General features: G+C 38.0%; 2 protein-coding genes across 3 annotated transcripts in view; one reads left to right on the plus strand and one right to left on the minus strand.

Annotated features, from left to right (window-relative positions):
- The window catches only part of LOC136877051 (DNA polymerase eta), a 79,003-nt gene extending 71,947 nt beyond the window's left edge, over nucleotides 1-7,056 (minus strand). Inside the window, exon 1 of the mRNA XM_067150868.2 lies at nucleotides 6,699-7,056. Coding sequence (XP_067006969.2) covers nucleotides 6,699-6,826 — 128 coding nt within the window. The 5' untranslated portion in view covers nucleotides 6,827-7,056. The remainder of the gene's footprint in view (nucleotides 1-6,698) is intronic.
- Nucleotides 7,057-7,536: 480 nt separating this feature from the next.
- The window catches only part of LOC136877481 (nuclear transcription factor Y subunit beta), a 46,076-nt gene continuing 41,128 nt past the window's right edge, over nucleotides 7,537-12,484 (plus strand). For both annotated transcript variants that reach the window (XM_067151569.2, XM_067151570.2), the window contains exon 1: nucleotides 7,537-7,739. In XM_067151569.2, the coding sequence (XP_067007670.2) occupies nucleotides 7,652-7,739 (88 nt within the window). In that variant the 5' untranslated portion in view covers nucleotides 7,537-7,651. The remainder of the gene's footprint in view (nucleotides 7,740-12,484) is intronic.

The raw sequence follows: 12,484 nt of genomic DNA on the forward strand, positions 1-12,484 counted from the left end.
GTGTTCAGCCTCTCTTGGACTTCCTTCTCTGTATTTCCCCAAATTACTACATCATCTGCAAATGCAAATGCATTGATGTCCATATTGTTCTTCTGCTTAATTTCTTTCATGACTTCATCCATGACAGTGATAAAAAGTAATGGTGAAAGGGTACTGCCTTGTTGCACTCCTTTAGTGGTTTGGAACCAATCAGAATTACCGTTTCCTATCTGTACGCAACTGCAGCAGTCTTCGTAAAGCATTTTAACTTTCTGGATAAGCCCTTTGGGTACATTCTTCTTTCTTAAACATTCCCATATAGTCTTCCTTGGAACACTATCAAATGCTTTTTCGAGATCCAAAAACACTAGTGTTAAGTCTTTGTCCTTCTCCCAATGCTTTTCTAACAGTATTCTAAGTGCAAATATGAGATCGGTAGTTGATCGGTGTTCTCTGAATCCATATTGTTCTTCCTGTAGTTGTGGTTCTATTATTCTCCTTAGCCTTTTTTCAAGTATTTTCTCAAATATTTTCAAACCATGAGACAATAAAGTGATCCCTCTATAATTGCTACATTTCTTCCGGCTTCCTTTTTTGAAGAGAGGTATTATTATTCCCTTTTTCCAATCATCTGGGACTTTCCTATCCTTCCATATTGCATAATTACTCTTGACAGTGCAAGTGAAATTTGCTCAGTGTAGCTGTATCTTGTGCTTCGTGAATAAATAAATAAATAAATAAATAAATATGAAGCCACTGTATTCCTATTGCACCAGTTGCTTTGATCATATCTGCACTGACTTCATCAAATCCTGTAGATCTTTCTTTGGGCATACTATTAAGGGCCGTCTCTACTTCCTTCCATGTTGGCGGACTCTCTTGGTCAGGCTCATCATTGCTGCTTAAACTGACCTGCGTGGTTACATCATTGGAGTCTTTCCCAGTACTGATGTATAAATTATCCAAATAGGATTTCATGATCTTCCTTATTTCTGTCTCCTCCCTAACTATGTTACCATCTGGTTCCTCTATTGCTGTTATGTATTCATTGTCTCTTCTTATATTTCGTATTGTTCGGTAAAGTAGTTTAGAATTAGCTTTGCTGTCTTGCTCTAGTTTATCTGTGAAATCAGTCCAAGCTTTCTGTTTTTCTTCGGCCACAATTTTCTTTACTTGTAACTTCTGATCTCTGTATTTCTGCTGCAGTTCGTTTACTCTAGATTCGTTCCTTTGACTTCCTTTTTGCATTTCTTTGTCTCTGGCTTTCCTGGTTTCATTTTTCACTTTCACAGCAATCTTCACCCGATCGTTCCACCAAGGAGTTTCTTTTCCCTTCATTTTGCTATTAGTTTTACCACAAACTTCTAATGCAGCTCCGACAATGCTTTCTTTGAATCTAGTCCACTCGATGTTGCCTTCTTGTAATGCATCTGATGGTAATTTATTGGTGACTTTTTTGTGTATTCAACTTGTTTCTCTGTCCTTTAGCTCCCATGTCTTAATTTTTGGTTTCCTGTAATTCTGAGGTCTATAAATTTCAATGTGCTTTATTGTTGCGAGGAGAAGTCTGTGGTCACTGTCCAGGCTTTAAAACGTGTAAATAGACAGAAAACATACTTTTAAATATTATAATAGCCTATACAATTAAACTGTAAAGTGATCTTTTCTGTTTTACTTTAAGAAACGTGGTATACCTATTCTTAACAGAAATAACTACAAAATTAAGACAGAATTAAAATGAAATTTATCTTTTTTTTTTTGCTAGTTGCTTTTACGTCACACCGACACAGGTAGGTCTTATGGCGACGATGGGACAGGAAAGGCCTAGGAATGGGAAGGAAGCGGCCGTGGCCTTAATTACGGTACAGCCCCAGCATTTGCCTGGTGTGAACATGGGAAACCACGGAAAACCATCTTCAGGGCTGCCGACAGTGGGGTTCGAACCCACTATCTCCTGGATACGAGCTCACAGCTGCACGCTCCTAACAGCACGGCCAACCATCTTCAGGGCTGCCGACAGTGGGATTTGAACCCACTATCTCCCAGATGCAAGCTCATAGCCGCACGGCCAACTCGCCCGGTGAGTGAAGTTACCCTGACATTTCCTTTCATTCTTGAAGGCGACAAAAAACAATTCACACTTATTCAAATCGAAGGGTAAAGAGAATACATTCTTTACTCTTGTAGTGTAATTACTATAGAGCGTCCAGCGTTAAGAAAAGACTACAGGCCTTATGGGCTTTTACTTCTATTGGTGTTACCCACTTTAGTTCTACATGTATATAAAAATTATAATTAATTCCTATCAAAATGTATAATTTTTCTTATGAAACAAGCATTGGTTGTGCCATACAATACTGAAGAAGACGTAAAATCATTTTGATATCTTTGAGTTTATCCTTTTAAATATCGTATATGCGGTTCAGTACACGGAACAGCCGGCCATGCTTGTCGCATTGCGCGCCACATTTCAGCGTGTAGTGCGGAAGTGTGTACAGTAGTCAACACGTGTAATAACTCAGCTTAACCACTGCGAATCATCATTGGTGAAGTCAGCGCGGCATGTTTCCCTTTTTGTGTGTGTCACTCATTACAGTGATTGCTTATGTAAGGGAGATATTAGGCAGAGTGAAGTGATCGTCTTTCTGGGGCGCATAGTGTTTTGTTATAAATACAGTATATTGTGTTTCATTTTCCGTGTATTGCATTGCTTTTGGTTGTGTGTATCGTGTATTGTTTTTGTCTGTTTAGTATTTTATATAATCGATCAGCGAGTAATACATTTAAATTATAGCTGAACATGTGAAAAGGAGAAGTAGTGAATTTGTCAGGAGAAAGGAACGGCAAATGGTGCTTAATTCATTTTCATATTTGAAAACAAAGCATCCAGGACGAAGTATTGACTGGGTAGTAGATAAAGCCGTGAAGTTTTTAGGAATTTCGAGGTCTTCCGTCTTCAAAATAAGGAAGGAAGCCAGCGAAGGGCCACTCCAGAGTCCCAGCAAGAAGCGGGAAAGGAAAAAGTCAATTCGCAGTAATTCCAGACTCATTAAATACGATGATTTTGTCAGAAGTGGAATACAGCGCACTGTTCATGAATTCTGTTTTTGAGATGAACCGCCAACTCTGAACACAATCATCACTTCCGTAAACAGCAACCCCGAACTACCTGATTTAAAGAAATCATACGGATAGGTCATTCAGCATTCTGTATTTTATGTTGCGGAAGAATATTTAAGTTATCGTATTTTGTGATAAACATGAAGCCCTTGCATCTGTTGTCACTTATGAGTAAATTTATCTGAAATGACCTGAAGGATACATCACCGAGATAGAGATATCTCGCCGTCAGCTTCCTGTGTTGTAACCCCACAGTATTTGCCTTAATAATAAAATGTTTCTGGGGGCTCCCGTAAAGCAACAACGATCATGAAACTTTCTCAGATATAAGAAACAAGACAATCATTTCGGTTTCTGGACATGCATGTTGTCCGCATCCCTGCATGTTCAAACTCTTACTCTATTTCGAATGTTACAGTCAGTGGGCTATTATCCTTAGAAACGTTATGGCAAAACGAAATTTCATGACTGTAATTTCATTAATGACTGGAGATAATCTGGCATTTATATTATTATTAGTCTTGCAACAGCTGTACCAAGCGATGTATAATTTTATGTCATCACTGTATTTCACAAGCAGTGTCCGAGCCGCGGTGAGTGAGCGAGTATGGCAACAGTGGAAGGCAGCAGGACCATAAGGCCTGTAGTCTTTTCTTAACTCTGGATGCTCTATAGACTTGGGATTATAGGCTCTAAGAAAGTTAGTTTTAGCCACCTAAAATAGGCTTTTAAAACAAGTACATAGGATTTTAAAGGAGGACACTTATGCTTTAAAACGTGTAAATAGACAGAAAACATACTTTTAAATACTGTATTATAATAACCTATACAATTAAACTGTAAAGTGATCTTTTCTGTTTTACTTTAAGAAACGTGGTATACCTATTCTTAAACAGAAATAACTACAAAATTAAGACAGAATTAAAATGATTTTTTTTTTTTTTTTTTTTTTGCTAGTTGCTTTTACGTCACACCGACACAGATAGGTCTTATGGCGACGATGGGACAGGAAAGGCCTAGGAATGGGAAGGAAGTGGCCGTGGCCTTAATTACAGTACAGCCCCGGCATTTGCCTGGTGTGAACATGGGAAACCACGGAAAACCATCTTCAGGGCTGCCGAAAGTGGGGTTTGAACCCACTATCTCCTGGATACGAGCTCACAGCTTCACGCTCCTAACCGTACGGCCAACTCGCCCGGTACGACATTTATCAAAAATGCTTAGCGATTATATGAACAATTATAGTTAGTACTGAACTAAAACCTTAATACTAGAATCACTGATCACAATTACAGCCCTGTAGTTAGTACTGAACTAAAACCTTAATACTAGAATCACTGATCACAATTACAGCCCTGTAGGCATCTCATAACAGTGTAAACGCGAACGGAGTATGTGTTTATTTATTTCTGAGGAACATTCCTACAGCACTTTAATTCGTAATTTGCTTTACAGTACATACTAATAATTTCTTCAAATTTTCTAGTCAGGCTGTGTCTTTTGTCTGTAAAAATTATTTTGAAAGTACAAAAACAATGCTCCACACTCATTCAAAGATGTTACAGGGGCAAAGGAAAATTTACTTACATTTTTCAGTTCAGTTTCAATACATAAATCTACCTTTTCCCCATCCATTACCTAATGTACACTTTTCAGCACTGAATAAACTGCATTCTTCCGCACCAGGCTCCAACGGCTGCTTCCTTCCAATTCCTAGGCCTGCCTTTCCTATCCCATAGTCGCCATAAGACCTATCTGTGTCGGTGTGACGTAAAGCCACTAGCAAAAAAAAAAAATATTAAAAAAAAAATAAAAAATAAAAATTATTCCGCAGTAGACTAGCCCACTTGTTTGTTGTTTTATCCCCTAAAACCCAACCTCTGCTGTTCTGCTCTTCATTCAGGGATTTATATTATCATAGGCTCTAAAAATTACAGATGTTGAATTTTATTTTAAATGTACAATTTTAGAAACTAAGTAAAATAGACCCTAAAAGTCCAAATAGACATTTTTGAATGTAAGGGATTCATCATGAAACGTCAACATATTTTTTAATTTCCATGTTCTTTCTTAAAGAACAAAATAAGCATTCGCCTTAAAATCCCAGGTTTAAAGAAGCAGGCAATACCACTCATGGGTCTGCCTCGTTGCCCTTGTATGGAGAGTACCTGCTCGGAGTAGAATCCGGGTATGTTGATTTCGGTGGTCGTGAATGTTTCAGTCATGATAATAATATCCTGATTGTCGATGAGATTTCCCATAGCTAAAGTCAAAGTGTTTTTAAGCCCGTCCACATTCCAAAGGAGGAAATTGAGTGTTATATTTTTCTTTTTTCCCCTGTTGTCAAAAAGGATGATTATTTCCTCATTATGACATATTCTGGCCAGAGTTCCGGATCGATGACCTTTCCAAGATCGTTGAGAGGGATAACCACTTTGTATGATTTACATATTCCTTTTGTTTGGAGTTGTTCTGGTTCTAGGATCACACGATGTTAAAGAGCTACAAAAAGCACTGGATGCACTGGAGAAGTGGACAGCTACAAATGAATTGCAAGTGAACATTGAAAAGACTGTCTACATCATTTTCAAGAAGGGAGGACGAACATCCTCAAGTGACAAAGTGACGTATAAAACGGAAACATTAAACGACGTAAACAGTTTTAAATATCTGGGCTTGACGATGCAGACGACAAACGCCTTTAGACTTCATATTAGGCTACGTGCTGCGGCAGCTATGAAAGCAATATCTGACATCAAGAATTTAAATAGATTATCTCTTAAGACGGCCATGACCTTGTTTGACGCAAAAATAATCCCTATTTTAACACATGGACTGGAAATCATTTGGGATAAGCTAACAAAGAATGACCTACACACTCTAGAAAAAATCAAAGCCTGATTCTTTTTTTTTGCTATTTTGTTTCACGTCTCACCGACACAGATATGTCTTATGGCAACGATGGGGGAGGAAAGGCCTAGGAAGTGGAAGGAAGCGGCCGTGGCCTTAATTAAGGTACAGCCCCGGCATTTGCCTGGTATGAAAATGGGAAACCACGGAAAACCATCTTCAGGGCTGCCGACAGTGGGTCTCGAACCCACTATCTCCCGATTACTGGATACTGGCCGCATTTAAGCGACTGCAGCTATCGAGCTCGGTAAGCCCGATTCTTAAAGACAACCCTCTGTGTGTCCAGATTTACTAGATCAAGACTGGTTTATGAACTTGCAAAGGAGCCCTTTTTAATTGAAGATTTGAGATTCAAGCTTGCTCTACCTAGGATGAAAGATTGGCCAAAAGGAATATTTGTCCTGAATTCTATTCGATTGAAGCAATGACGAATTGAACTTGGACCAATACAAAACAGGATCTCCGACATTTTATCAATTCTACGGCAAGTCATGGATACCACTATAAACTCTGCAAAACTAGGATCTTTCATGAACCTGGCGATAGTTGTGTGTGTGCACTGTGTAATTTAACTAGTCCTCGTTACCATGTTGTGGAATGCTCGTGTGCTCTATTAAATTAATTAAAATTCCAGGTCTAGTACTTAATTACAAATAATGCATTCTGAAATGTTCTGATTCATAACTAACCCTCCTCCTTGCCATGGATTATATTGAACAACTGCCAAAGGTTTTCCTTTGAGAGATGGGTTTAACCGTGCTTCAACTTGGCAGTAAAAACAGTCCATATCTACTAAAGCCACAACACGGTCACACATCTTCAGATCCAATTACGGAACACAAATAAATGACACTTGTAGAACTGAAGCACAAGGTATGTTCAATAGATAACTTCTCCTCTTGATCTTCATAACCGTAAATCTGATGACAGGAACAATATTCACAGCTTTAAAAAATCATTTCTATCAACTCTAAAACATGTTATTAACATCAGTATACAGTAAGTAATAATATGAAACTACGGCTACAAAATACACATCGCGCCATGCCTGAGACAGCTGAGCGAGCATCAATAACAGGGAGTAAAGAATACAAACGAGGCTACCAACACACTAAAAAGTTCACGTTCAAAGATAATAATTTATTTAACGCGCACAATGTGCAAAGAATTACTATATAAAACATTAGTCTTCGTTGCAAAATTTCAAAGATAAACGCACAGCACTTTCATCATGTCCGTAAAGTTCATAGCCTATCCAAATAAACGCTGCTAATGTGTCTTTTGCGCTACCTGTAGTAGTGCTATTGGAGGAGAAGAGCAGGATGAGGAGACCATATTTATAAATAAGTAATTGAATGCATGTAATCTTTTCTTTAAAGCTCTTTCGGTCTGTAATTTTAGCCACGTTTGACCAAGTGTATTTGTTTTAGCCAATTTGTAATAGAGATTAGCTACTTTTTGTGTTCGTTCATTGGCATCACTGATAATTCTATCCATAATCCGGTCCATTCTCTTTGATCCGGTCTTTAGTGGTAGGCGACGGTTGATGATGGTGTTTTGTTTTTTGTGAATTTGACGGCTACAGAAAAACAGAATTAAAATTGTTAACAAACGCACCAAATTTAGGCTTGAGCTTGTTACAATGGATAACAGCGAGAGTGGAGATGATCTTGGAGGTGCTTATCTAACAGTTGATTCCCAAAACTATATGGTTCAAGAAGAACTTGATGGTATGTTTGATTTCATTTATAGTTAAGCAGATATTAGTAAATATTTAAACATAGCCTAGGGCCTAGCTTACATATTTATTTCCGTCACTTTCTTCCTGTCTAAATTAACTTTTCAGAGCATACAGCTCTTAGGTTGAAGTCTTCACCCTACATCGCTAAGGGGGGATAAAGTATGGGATTTCAGTGTTTTTCGGGCTTGTAGGCCGTAGTCCAGTTCCAGTAGCATGTGATGGTCCCGACGTTTCACGGAAGACTGCGTTCGGCATTGTTAAGGTTTCCGAGTGACTTCGACCACGGACCACGGCCTACAAGCCCGGAAAACACTAATGTGATTTGTAGCGCCGGCCGCATAGATCGGGATGCCTATCCGTAAACACGACCAAGACGGTTGTCAGAATTTAGATAAATGCGCACCTGCAGACAGGATTTCGAACTAGCTTCGCAAGCAATTCAATGTGAAGGCGCCTGTGAACCCTGGTATCACAAAGACTGTGAGAGCTTAAAACAAGGAGAATTCAATATCGTCAATAGAAGCAATTGTAAACTAACATGGCTCTGTGAAAAACGCAAAGCAGCACTAAAGACAACGAAATTACAAGGAGATGCAATGCACCAATTGACGCTTAACAAGTGGAAATCATAAGTAAGAATCCTCGTATAGACCAACTGGTACAAAGAGTAAACTTGCTAGAAACTCACATCAAAGAGAAAATGGTAGAGAAAGAAAATTCTCCAATAAGTCTACTCACACAGCAAAACGATTCTCTAGAAGAGCATATCAAAAAATTCTAGAGGTAAAAGATAAAGAGAAACCTACAAAGTCATTCACCAAAGACACTTCATCAAACCCTAGACCATCAGTTATTAGTCACAAACTACACCTCCTTGTCAGCAGTCAAACAAGGTTTTTGATCCTAAATTTAGTCTCATTGAAGAACAGAATAATGATATCTCTCCAGAACAGTCAGATGTAGGAGGACAAGGAGCATGGTCTACACAGGCATGCAGAAGAAGGTACAGCAACAAAATAGTAATAGGCAAGAAACAAGAAGCAAATGAAGAAATTAAAGCAGTAGATCGTAAAGCATGGCTATGTAGGTAGATTACATGAAACCACAAGAGCAGAAACAGTCGCAAACTTCCTTCAAAGAAATGGAAGAAATGATAACATCGAATGTGAACAATTGCAAACAATAGATAGAAGTAAAGCATTCAAGGTGGGAATACCTTTTCACCGCTATGCCAAGATGCAAGAGGAAGAATTTTAGTCCCAAAGATTGATCATAAGATGGTTTAATTTTCAGAGGACAAGACGGGAATCTGAAGCAGTCAAACTCCGAAACTATTGAATGCACTAATACGAAATACGCAGGATCAGACCTACAGCTACTACTATGGAATATCAAAGGCGTAAAAAAATGAGATAAATTTCATACCTGGAAATATATTTGAATGTTTTGACTTTATAATTTTAACTGAAACTTTTCTTATGACAGACTGGAACTCAATCGATTTCTAGTGCACTAATTCTTACGCAGATCGGGGTCCAGTTGGTAGGCATAAAGGAGGTATCACTTGTATGCTCAAACCACAATTCTCTCCTTTTGAAGTACTTCATAGAACTAAAAACATGCTCACTGTACAAACAAATAATTGTTCTCTCGTAGGAGTTTATTTTCAACCAGATTGTACTGCTGAAGAAATCATAATTGAAATCGGTGAGGATCTCACCAAAATTCCTCGCAATAACTTTGTTATCCTTGCAGGGGATCTTAATTGCTGCATTGACTACTCAAACCAAAAGTCAACATTGGTCATTGAATACCTGCAGTGTTCTCCCCAGAACCATTTTAACCATTTTCTCCCCAGAACCCGGCTAACATAATCCAGATATGTATTTTTGCTAGTTACACAATATTAATACATAGGCCTATTTGAATCATTAGGTGTTGCAAATAAAAATATAAATACTGTAAAATTGTTTATTTAAAAGATGAAACTTCGTTATTGTCAGCATAATTGCATCAATTACATCGGAGTTTCAATATTTAGCTTGATTTTCACGTAGTGTCGTGCGCGAGCGGTGTCTATATTAGCTTGGATCGCACGCGAGCACTCGATTCTGCCTGACATCACAAACCCGTATGGCACTCCACAGCAACCGAGTGGTAAGTTTCGGTGTTACATGATTGTGAACGTGCAGTAGAACACTAGGAGTTAAAAATACTCCGTTATGTCTTGTTCGTAATAACAACACTGAAATAGTTCAATTTTGGCATTAATATTATTGTTAATGCCCTGCGAAGACTAAATTGAAATTTTATTATATTAATTTTTTACGTAGTATTCCCCATCCGGCTATTTAGTCCTGCCACCCAGCTGACGAAAATTTCTGGGGAGAATACTGACCTGGAGGGTGAAGGCCACACCTTAATAACCAAAAACCAGATGAAAACATACATAAGCTTCAACAGATCTAGCTCCATTGATTTAGTCTTCTCGAATATGAAAAATGCAACCCCAGTTTCACAACGAACATTAAATGTCATGGCTAGGAAAAACTTCCCAGTTGTAACATCATTTTCTCTGAATGGATTCCAAAAGCAGTACATTCCAGCAATTAAGAGACCTTAAAGAAATTGAATAAAACATTAATAGACGCAGATCACATGAAGGCCTTATCAAAATCACTTGACGCAGATGACATAAACATACCAACACAGACATGGGAACAGCTTATAAATATGGCCACAATCCCTATACAAATAACAGGGAGAAAATCCAAACTGTGGCTCAATAAAGACTGTTACGCCGCTCGGAAAGTAGCCTTAACTGCTCTTCATAACATGAAAAGCACCCCTACAGATAAAAATCAACAGATCTACGTCACAGAAGCAATGAGCATATAAAGAGCTGGTTAATAAAGCTAAAAGAAACTTCCAAGATGAATAAGAGAGGAAATTGATTGAAGACGCTGAACAAAACCCTTATGGAGTTTTTAACCAGATAAATTCATCTTTTCCTAGGCATATCCGGATGAATATCTGGGAGGAACACCTAATATCAGTATTACAGTCAAGCAACACATGTCCCACAGTTGAATCTTTGAAAACTAATACAGTTAGAGTCAAATAAATATGAAAGTTTATTTGTTCCACCTTTTCAATACATAAAAAGAATTTTAAAAAAGAATTAAAACTCTAGGGACATGTTTCGCTCTTTAATTAAGAGCATCATCAGCCTATATCTCAAACTGAAAGTTAAATAATCAGGTACCTGATTGTAATTAAAATTAATATAAATGTGAAGATGATGTTACAAATGGTGAGCGAAATGGTTGACAATAGTTTAAAGATTAAAATATGGATAATCGTAAAATTTATACACCCTCCTGAAAGTCCTTGTTTAAATATAGCAAATAGGTGTCCTGTGGAGGTTGAGGGTGTAATGGAAAACTAATAGATCCTAAACAGATTGATTAACACATTAATGAATAAAATGTAGCTGACAATTCCAAATGGTGCACTTCAAGTGAGGTCTAAGGTAAATTGCTAAGTTGAAACAAGAAGAGTAGTAGAGAAAATTTAACAGTGTTAAATATTTCGAACATTGGGAATAAATCAGAGTGGAGTACAGATCCAGTTCTTAAAATTTATAGCATAGAGACGCTTCTGTGGTCCATTTTAAGTGAGGTTTATAATATTATGTGAAGAAATAAAATTGTAGACCTCCAGAAGTCCGAGAGAAGAAGGGTGCTTGATGGTAAGTGGCTTGTTAAATGGTAGTGGGAAGGAGTAACTTGTGTAGAATTGAAAGAGAAATTAGGATTGAAGTCTGAAACAAAAGGAGAATCATAAAATGTAACTAATACAGTTCTCGAAGAAAGTTACTTATTCTCAGAAGAAGAGGTAAAGGCTGCAATCATGAGCTCCAAGGATAGGAAAGCATGTGGCCCAGATGAAATTTACAATGAACACATTGATTGAAGACGCTGAACAAAACCCTTATGGAGTTTTTAACCAGATAAATTCATCTTTTCCTAGGCATATCCGCATGAATATCTGAGATGAGATTTCTGGGATAAAATCACAACCACCGAGCTCGATAGCTGCAGTCGCTTAAGTACGGTCAGTATCCAGTATTCGGGAGATAGTAGGTTCGAATCCCACTGTTGGCAGCCTTGAAAATGGTTTTCCATGGTTTCCCATTTTCACCAGGCAAATGCTGGGGCTGTACCTTAATTAAGGCCACAGCCGCTTCCTTCCCACTCCTAGCCCTTTCCTGTCCCATCGTCGCCATAAGACCTATCTGTGTCGGTGCGATGTAAAGCAACTAGCAAAAAAAAAATATCGCAACCTTATTTAACAGATGTCTTTGCCAGGGAGTAATCCCAAACAACTGGAGAAAATAGACTATAAAAATGCTGTATAAAGGAAAGGGTGATTCAACGAACCCCAACAATTACAGAGGAATTAGCACATGAATGTTCGCTATTTAAGATATTCACGCATGTACTTACTAAAAGACTCACGGATCTAGTAGATACTTACCTACCTGAAGAGCAATTTGGTTTCCGGAGAGGAAGAAACACAATGCAAGCTGTTCATTGTCTTCAAACGGACATTGAAGATGTATTATCAAAACCGAAAGGGAAACTACATGCCATTTCGTTGATTTCTCAAAAGCCTTCGACACCATCAGTAGATGATATAGATGTTGATTCCCATAAGGAATCTGATATATTT

The sequence above is a fragment of the Anabrus simplex genome, chromosome 7 (assembly GCF_040414725.1).
Source record: "Anabrus simplex isolate iqAnaSimp1 chromosome 7, ASM4041472v1, whole genome shotgun sequence".
NCBI classification, from domain to species: domain Eukaryota; kingdom Metazoa; phylum Arthropoda; class Insecta; order Orthoptera; family Tettigoniidae; genus Anabrus; species Anabrus simplex.